The sequence below is a fragment of the Pelobates fuscus genome, chromosome 1 (genome assembly GCF_036172605.1).
Source record: "Pelobates fuscus isolate aPelFus1 chromosome 1, aPelFus1.pri, whole genome shotgun sequence".
Taxonomy (NCBI): Eukaryota; Metazoa; Chordata; class Amphibia; order Anura; family Pelobatidae; genus Pelobates; species Pelobates fuscus.
In genome coordinates, this window is record NC_086317.1 from 99698674 (window position 1) to 99708748 (window position 10075).

A 10075-nucleotide genomic window follows, 5' to 3' on the forward strand; every position below is an offset into this window, starting at 1 on the left:
ACTATCATGAACTATTGAGGTTATAATAGCTACATGGATTATATGTAGCTATTGAGCTAATTTTTTGTTAACCTGAGCTAAATTATGAACATCATATCGCTTTAAATTAAGCCCTCTGTGATACAACTTCACATTAGGAGCTTTATCTTTTGAACCCTGTTAGCTTTGCCTTATTATTTTTTGTAATTACAGCGTTACTTTTCCGTGTCAGTAGTTTGTGCACCATATCACCTTAAGCCTTAGTGTGATGGAACTATATATATATAGATACTTTTATTTTCACAAGATTATATACTCTTGTTTTTGACTATATAAAGTATAGCCGTCACGATCGGTTTTGTATGCGTAAGGATATGTATGCAGAATTATAACAGAATTATGCTGTCTCTGGCAGTACAGTTGTTCGTAATATTGACCTATTTGTTGCTATCTGATGCCTAAGTTAATATTCCATACATGGGATGCGAGAGCTCGTGCTCATGGCAACGCAATATACAAGCGCTTCCATGTTTCGGCACTTAGCTCCGCCTACCCCATTCTGATTGGCGCAAGTATGTATGATCGATGGAAGGGGGGCACGATCCTGATAGGTAGGCGTGCAAATGTAACGCCGCCCATAATCCCTTCTGATTGGTCCACCAATGCCGCTCAGGGTATAAAGTACGAACTCAAATGAATACCCTCGTTGATAGCCTTTGAGAAAGGCGCTTGTTTTAGCGCCGAAACGCGTTAGGCGTATTATGATTTTATAATCACTGCACTTGTTATTTTATTTTGACACTGTTTGGGGTGTTTATTTAGGGTATGAGGAGTTGAAGCCTGATTGGAGCGAAGTTTAGGGAGTGAGTTAGCCTGCTTTGATCATATAGCTCTCATCCACTTAGGATATATTCTGACAGCACTAGCCAGCGTGTGTTACATTGTAGCATAGATACTAAGTGCTCTAGTGAGAATCCTCTGTGTAGCTATTACTGGGGCTGGAGGGTATCTTTATTATAAGACTATGGAGTAGCAACTGCTCGATATTTGAGAGGTCTATTTAGCCTTCTTTTAGGCCTTACACTTTCTCTCATTTTCTACATTGGGCACTTTTATGCCATTTAACTATAGTCACCTCCTATTACCCCTTGTGTAGGCTCCCCCCTTAGCTCACTGAGCTTCATTTTTCTCCTCTTTATTATTAGTTTTTTAGTGTGTGTGTTTTTTCATTTATTTATATTTGTCCATGCTTATGATAAATAAATTTATGTTTTTTTTGTTTTTTTTTATTATTCAAGGTTTTTATTGTTATCATATAATAGGCATTGAACATCGGCATAATGGTGAAATTTATGGTTTTAAAGTAACAGTGTACTCAGACCTATATCCTATTAGTGTATCCTGGACTTTTTAGTCCAAGGATCACTTTATTCTTTTTTTGAAGCATGTTTTTGTATAAAGTATGTGTGTGCATGTAGGGGTGTGTTTGTATGTACTGTTGCCATTGGAATGCAGTGGTGTACTTGTGTGTAATGTTTGAATGCAGCTGTGTGTTTGTACGTAGTGTTTGCTTTTAAATGTTGGTGTCCTTTTGAGTCTAGTATTGGTGTTTGTATGTCAATTTTGTGTTTGATTACAGTAGTGTGTTTGCATGTTGTGTTTGATTGCTGGGATATATGCACATACACAACGACATACATAAATACTTACATGGGGAGGCAGGCCCTGACCGCAGAGCCGAGCGGACGCGTGTCTCTGCAGCTCCTACACCACACGGCAAATTAAGCCGCCTGACAGCGGGTGGAAGCAATGACCCGACATTGCTACACAAGCGCCAGGCGAACCTGAGACCTACCCGAAGATACCACACTACGCTCTCCTGCGGCCACACTATGCTGCACACTCCAACCTGGGTCCCCGTTCCCCCACCTTTGGACCAGCGGTGTGATCCCTGTCCCCACCGACCCAAGGCATGTATCAACACCGGCCCCGGGTGCTCTCTCTAGCCCATGCAACAAAGGCAGTGGACCCTGCAAGATGGCGGACGAGCCTCCTCTACCACAGCCTTGTGGCTATAGCTACAATCCGGTGGAGCACTCACTTATGCAACTGGACAAGATTTTTCAATGATTTTGGGAGTGTCTGGAGCAACGCAGCACACAGCCGCCACCTAACCCTGACTCTCGCAAACAAAATCTTGAATGTTTAAGCTTTACATCTGTTCATAGTCTTGACGCAATAGTTTAGCATGTTTATATTTAACTTAATTGAAAAAATGAGGCAGCCATATCTAAGGGATGTTAAAACCATGCTGTGATATTCCTATCTTGTGTACATTTCGTTCTTCTCCCTTTTTTTATTCTGTACCACCCAGCGCAAATGCCTTAATAAAATAAAGATTAACAAATAGCATGCTTGTAGGAAACTGTAAGCACCAGGGAAGATAAAAAATGTTCTTACAAAAATAAATATATTTCTTTATTACCATCGGGGGAAAAGATTTAATAAAAATACACAGATATACATACACACACACTCATATACACACTGACACATACACACACTGATACATGTACACACCTTGACACACAACATACACACTGACACATACATGCCCACATATATACATACACACAGAGGCAAAGATACATAAACAGATAAATATACACACACCTTGATACACAGATACACACACTGACACACACATGTATGTCATCATTTTTGTATTTCCAGTCACCCTCCTGTTAGCATAGTTCAGAGAAAAGGCGGTGTTTACATTGCCCCTAGGGAAACCTCCAAGTGGCCACTCTTCATATGGCCACTGGAGGTGCTGCCTGGCTCTGCATGGGGACGCTGAATTTTCCTCATAGAGATTAGAGATGCATTCATTCAATGCATCTCTATGAGGAGGTGCTGATTGGCCAAAATGGTGTTTGGCCCCTCCCCCATGACAATTTTAGCCAATCCAATGCTTTTTCCAGGGGAAAGCATTGGATTGGCTAAAAATCAGCAATACTGATGATGTCACCATGTGGGCGGATCTAATACCGCGGACCCGCGCAGCGCTGGAAATAAGGTGAGTTTTATTAACTTTTGGGGGGGTGGTGGGGGGGAGGCAAGCCAACTTAATGGTGGGTTAAACACTATAGGGTCAGGAATACATGTTTGTGTTCCTGATCCTATAGTGTTCCTTTAAGGAAGTAGGTAACGCATATATTCTTACACCCTGTTCCAAATTATTATGCAAATGATATTTTTCTCATTTACCTAAATAATTGATGTAAATAACAGTCAGCATCATTCTCATGTTACCATGTTATCAACTATCAAGAGCACAATTCAAATTTTATTGAACAATAAAAGTATATTTTTTAAACATAAAAAAACTTACGAAGGAACTGTTCCAAAGTTTCAAAACACTTTATAGGTGGTAAAGAACAGAAAATTGTCATTTGTTGTGTTTGCAGCATATTTACTGAAATCAAAAGCTATTTCAATCAAACTTATAACAACATTTTAACTTTTTAAACATTTTAACAGGTCACGTTACATTTTAACATAGGACCCCTTATTTGATAGCAGCTTCACAAGTCTTGCATCCATTGAACTTTGTGAGGTTTTGGACAGTTTCTGCTTGAATTTGTTTGCAAGATGTCAGAATAGCCTCCCAGAGCTGCTGTTTGGATGTAAACTGCCTCCCACCCTCATAGATCTTTTGCTTGAGGATGCCCCAAAGGTTCTCAATAGGATTGAGGTCAGAGGAGGATGGAGGCCACACCATGACTTTCTCTCCTTTTATCCCCATAGCAGCCATTGATGCAGAGGTATTCTTTGCAGCATGAGATGGTGCATTGTCATGCATGAAGATGATTTTATTACGGAAAGCATAGTTCTTCCTTCTGTACCAGGGAAGAAAGTGGTCAGTCAGAAACTCCACATACTTTGCAGAGGTCATCTTTACACCTTTGGGGACCCTAAAGGGGCCGACCAGCTCTCTTCCCATGATTCCGGCCATAAACATGACTCCACCACCGCCTTGCTGACGTCGCAGCCTTGTTGGAGCCTTGTTGGTTCCACCAACCATCCACTACTCCATCCATCTGGACCATCCAGGGTTGCACAGCACTCATCAGTGAACAGGACTGTTTGAAAATTAGTCTTCATGTATTTTTCTGCCCAATGCAGCCATGTCTGCTTAAGAGCATTGGTTAGTGGTGGCCGAATAGAAGGTTTATGCACAGTTGCAAGACTCTGGAGGACTCTACACCTTGATGTCCGTGGGACTCCAGAGGCACCAGCAGCTTCAAATATCTGTTGTCTGCTATGTAATAGTATTTTAGCAGCTGCTTTCTTGATCCGATGCATGGATCTGGGAGAAATCTTCCTCAATGTGTCTTTATCTGCACGAACCCGTCTGTGCTCTGAATCAGCCACAAATCTCTTAATAGTGCGATGATCAAGTTTTCGTGAAATTTCTAATGTTTTCATACCTCATCCAAGGCATTGAATTATTTCACTCTTTTCGTCAGCAGAGAGATCATTTTTCTTCCCCATATTGCATAAAAATGGTGCTCTGCTTAATAATGTGAAACATCCTCCTTTAGTAGTTTTTCCTTAAATTGGGCTCACCTGGCAATCTAATTATCACAGGTGTCCGAGATTGTTTTCAGTGATCAAAAGAGCCCTGAGACACAATGCCATCCATGAGTTCAACTGAAAAAAATAATATTTAATCTTTGTGACACTTAAATAGAATTTGCATAATAATTTGGAACAGGGTGTATATATTGAAGTGATGGTAATTCTAGCTCACTGTGGAGTTGGTGTGTGTGTCTCTTACCCAAATGCCCTAGTTTGTCACCACTAATTTATTGTACTTTCCTCTCTTTTTTGCCCGTTTCCCAGTTCTCTCACTTTCTCTTGCCTTCCCCCTTTTCCCACCCCTCCTTATCCTTACTTTTTTCCACTGCCGTTTAAGATTAATCAATGTTTAGAGTTCACATTTGATTTGTACAGCATGGTATCACAAGCTTATTGATTTGTCAGACATGTATGAATACTAAGTGTTTTACTGTGTTTGGTCATTCCATAAATCAATTTAAAAAAGTATTTTTAAAAATATATATTTGTCTAATCAAGCTGTATAGATAAAAAGACAAGTTAACAATAGTAACGTTTACTATGTCCTAAAAGTACAAAAATGTTTTTATATTTATGTACATTTTAGCACTTAATTCTATCAATAAGCATGGTGAGTGTATCTTTTAATAAATACTTGGGAATTGTGGCAAGTTAAACGTATGAGAACACCAAGGAAAACTTGCTCAGATGATCGCAGGTAGGGATGTGCATGGGCCGAAAATTTGGTTTCGGTTTGGTTCGAAAATATTGGGTAAGTAAAAAAATGTGTCTGCTTCGGCAATTCGGACCAATGGCATTCGATTCGTTTCGGCACTTCAAAACTGCCGAACATAGTCACTTTGGCACTCCGGACATTCGAAAGCATCCAAAAGGCATGAAATTCCTAACGAATTGCACATGTCTACTTTATATATCCTATAATTAGCTAAGCATGTTTGTCCGATGCAGTCATGTGCAGTAGACTTCAGTCATGCGTCCTGCAGGGTCCGCAGGCAGCCACGATGTGACGAGTACAGGATATGACATCATTGCACAAAAGGAATTAGCTTATTGGGCAAGATTCCTGTCATCATTCACATAATTTTCCCTCCCTCTCTTGTTTTGCCACTTTTCAGAAACCCAAATAACTTTGGAGCGTCGGCACTTCCGAACTACCGCACTTCGGACATTTGTAAGCATCGAAATGTCTGAATGGCATGAAATTCATACGAATGTACATTCGGAACTAAACTAATCGCACATGTCTAATCGCAGGTGATTTGTGGATGTGCTGAGTGAAACCTTTTGTAATGTCAAAAGTTGCTATGGCAGTGCATTGGAAAACATGCTACGTGGTGGTCAGTATCATTGAAGGCGAATGTTCAATGTGCTGACCAGTGAAACATCTCTGTATTTTTTTAGTCTTAACATCTATATTGGCATTTACAATGCTTAATGGCTGTTATCTACCGACAAGTGTGGAAATGAGCCCTGTGAGAATTATCCAGTAATTAATAGCTTTAATTTGTCAGAGTTATACTCTTCCATTAGTGAAACGACTTTTACATCATTGGGTTTAAGTGGCAATAAAGGGTTAACTCTTGTGTAGAAAGCAGTAAACTACTTTTAACCTTGTCAGTACTAGGATTAGAATTGCCTGGACTGGCACATAATGCGATGCAAGTCTTAATTTTTTTTTTACTTATCATCAGTTTACACGTATGCTCTAAGAAAAACTGATATGTTGTCTTAATAAATAAGAATTAGCTTTTACTCTCTATATGTCCAGCTTTTCATATAATGCTGTAGTGGAAATATTTATGATAGAGTTGACTAACTATGTAGAGACTATTAAAGCTTTGTTTACTTGGCATAAACGTTTATAAGTAAAATGTACTTTTAAATTAAAATTCTGGCTTAGAATATTCATGGAAATAGATTAAAATGTATGTCTTGCAAATTCATAACATATGTTCTTTTGTTTATATAACACAACCCCGTTTAATTAAAGGACCATTATAGGCACCCAGACCACTTCAGCTCAATGAAGTGGTCTGGGTGCCAGGTCCCCCTAGTTTTAACCCTGCAGCTGAAAATCGCATTGAACTCACGCTGGATGTCCATAGGAAAGCATTGAGTAATGCTTTCCTATGGATGGTTTGAATGCGCAAACGGCTCTGTGTGGACATCGGCAGGGGGAGTAGAGAGGTCACCAGCGCCAAGGGAGCCCGGCGCTGGATTAAGGTAAGGTAGGTTTTAACCAATTCAGCCCAGCAGGAGGGGGGGGGGGGGGGGGGCTCTGAAGGAGAGGGGGACCTAATAACCCTATAGTGCCAGAAAAACGAGATTGTTTTCCTGACGCTATAGTGTTCCTTTAACTATATTACTACATATGTTTACTACTATCTGTTACTATAGAAAGGCAAACCCTTTCATGCATGTAAACTAGCTTCCAATCAGCACCTGAAGGTGTGATAGATATCTAATATACTATCTGTATAAGTCCCATGGCTTTAAGAGAGAAACACGCCAAACACCATAAGCTCTACTGCTTATTGCTGTGGTTAAATTGTTGTACACAATCCGAATATGTACTTGTGAAATACTCACAGCTTTTCTGATTTTCTTTGTAGTTTTTCTATTGTGCTCTATCTATCCCTTCCCCTTGACAACACATGGGGAAGAATTACAAGTACTGATATTACAGTATTTGTATTTGTTTAGTTTCCTTTTAATATTATTTTAATTTTTTTTTTATATACTGTTATGACTAATCTGCATATAGTAGGTAAGATTTTGAGAAACAATAAAATACTTCAAACTGCAATTCTGAAAGATCTTTTCACAATACTCCCAGAATGCTACGTTGAATATGCAAATGAGGAAGCATAGCTGTCAGTTTTCAGATTTCCAACCCACATTTTTACATTCTACCTTAGCAATGACTCCTTGTATTTTTTAACACCTTACAGATCCTAAGTGCTACCTGCTATATTGTACTTATTAATAATAAGGGGAGCATGTTTTATAATCCTTACAACTCTCATCAAAATGGGAAATAATGTGTCTTGCTTCTGGTCCGCAAGGAGTTAAAATATGTTGTCTCCCACTGATAAAAGACTACAAACGAGTAGTCAATTTCATGCATCTTAAAGAAACCGTCTGATATAATTAAACAGTTATACTGAAATAAAAAAGCAACTAATTGGTTTATAATTATAGCTGTTTACAAAAGTCAATAGGTGCTCAATTTGAGATGGAATTTACATTGCATTTCAATCGGGTTTTGTTTTTGTTTAGGTTTTTCTTTCTGTTGTTGAGTCGTCATGCTCTGCGATTTTTTTTAATTTATTTTTTTAAGTAGATCAAATGGTGCTAGACCAGATCTTGCCGAACAAGACATTTTTGGTGGACATAAAGCCAGATTTCTACCAACAAAATAGACCTACCAAGTCCCAATGCCGTAGTGACACAGTTTTCAGGTCAGCTAACAAACCTGCTCTGGCTAATAGTAATTTCTCCATAGATTCTAATGTGAGAATTGCTATTCAGTTACCAGAATCCCATGTGCGATGCACAGGCTATCTTACAGGGAGAAGAACATGCTAATTTAACCTGGCGGACCTGTAGTGGTGTTTATTGTTATGGCTATAGTGATGGAAGTGAATTAAAAAAATATGATCAAGAGTGGAAGAATATAGCTAGAGGGTGGTATATGTCTTAGTAACTGAGGAAGTTGGGAATATAAGTGTGAGGCTGTAAAAGGGGAAGTGTGAAGGTGTTGTACTTTGTAAAAAAAAATAAAAAATCCTCCGGGAGATATAGAGAGGATATGTAATGGTAAAGTCTTTGAGTGGTTTTGTGTATATTATAGTAATCCACGAAACTGGACGCAGTTTAAATTTTCCCCTCCCTACCTTTATCTCCTTCTATAGATGTACCAGCAGTGGCTGGAGTGAGAGAATCCACTTTCTCCCTGCTCCTCTTTGGGCAGTTTTGGGAGAAGGTCTGAATTGAAGTGGCAGGTGCTGCTCGTGAGTGTTTCTCCCGACACTGTACTGAGATCAGGGGTCCCACACATCACAAAGTCAGTTTATACTGCATTGTATGTTGTCACCCACTGTGCAGTACAGGATTTCAAAACATGATCTGACCAGGGAATTATATATATATATATATATATATGTATATAGAGAGAGAGCGCGCAAATATTGCATTTCGACAGTTCCCCAAGAATTACATTGCAAGGTTAAAAGGACAGGACCACTGCACCCATGGAAAAATGGATGAAGTGCTCTGAGTAAGTTTAGTGGTCCTTTAATTTTCTTATTGGGGGGGGGAGGTGTACAGGGGCACCTACAATTGTGTGACTACAGCTACCTAATATATAAATCCTGTTGTGACCACCCAGGATCAATTTTTTAATATTGTTCCTGAACACAGAGTGTTAACCTGTGCAAAAATACAAATAATGTAAATGTGTCTTGATTTAAATTGATTGGTGTGTGTTTTATCTTCTTTCTTTTTCTTTCTTTCTTTCTTCATAGGTTGCTTTTCAATCTAGATTCTGTGACAGTACTAAGATAAAGGAGTATGAACCAGGAAATGTTCGATATATGCCACAACTAGATGAGGAGGATTCCGAGTCATGCGATGACACCACAGTGTTATTTTCCTTGCCATCCGTGACATTTAGGGACAAAGGACCCTGATCGTTCATTGTGCAGGAAAACCTTACGGCTAAACACCAACCTGTGCTGGAGATGGACTGCTTGCAAAGAGAGACAGAAGAGAAAATACAGCCTTGGCATTCCTGATTAAGGAGCTGTCATCGTTCATTATTAATACACGCTTGTTAATATTTAATGCCACAGAGGCTGAGATCCTTCCTGTAGCACAGTCATGAGACATGCTGTGGTCATACCAACTGAAAATTGCAGGACAGTAAGCTCAGTGGTCTGATAAATCATACCTTAAAATGCTGAAAGGCATATGCACAACACGCTGTTCTCTAAATAAACCATAAGCGTATGTGCATGTTTTGCATCTGGGGAAAAAACAACCTCTCTCGGAAAAACAGTAATCACTTTAAAATGTGTGTTTGTTTTTTTTTACTTTTGAAATACTCAGAATACATAAACATAGTTGAATTAAAATATGAACAAAGTAAAAATTGGATATTATAGAGCAGAAGTATTTTAATTCTGCAAATATTATGAGTTTAAATAGGTTTTGTACATATAAATAATTGTAAACCTTTGTATGCATGCACACGTATATCGCTCCCTTGTTTATTCCTTGCATTAAAAAAAATGGAGTGAGTTTAGAAATGTACTGTATCTAAAATGCTATTAAATGTCAGGATATTACTGAGTTAATGAGGTTTCTGCAATTGAACGCTGATATCAAGATTTTATTCTGAAGTATTAATGTAGACGTTATACTGAAGGTCCATGTTGAACGTTACATCTGTATA

The 10075-nt window shown here is 38.8% G+C and overlaps 1 protein-coding gene across 1 annotated transcript in view; it reads left to right on the forward strand.

Annotated features, from left to right (window-relative positions):
- The window catches only part of LOC134588260 (uncharacterized), a 643152-nt gene extending 633338 nt beyond the window's left edge, over positions 1 to 9814 (forward strand). The window contains exon 13 of the mRNA XM_063444259.1: positions 9147 to 9814. Coding sequence (XP_063300329.1) covers positions 9147 to 9311 — 165 coding nt within the window. The 3' untranslated portion in view covers positions 9312 to 9814. The remainder of the gene's footprint in view (positions 1 to 9146) is intronic.
- Positions 9815 to 10075: the final 261 nt, after the last annotated feature.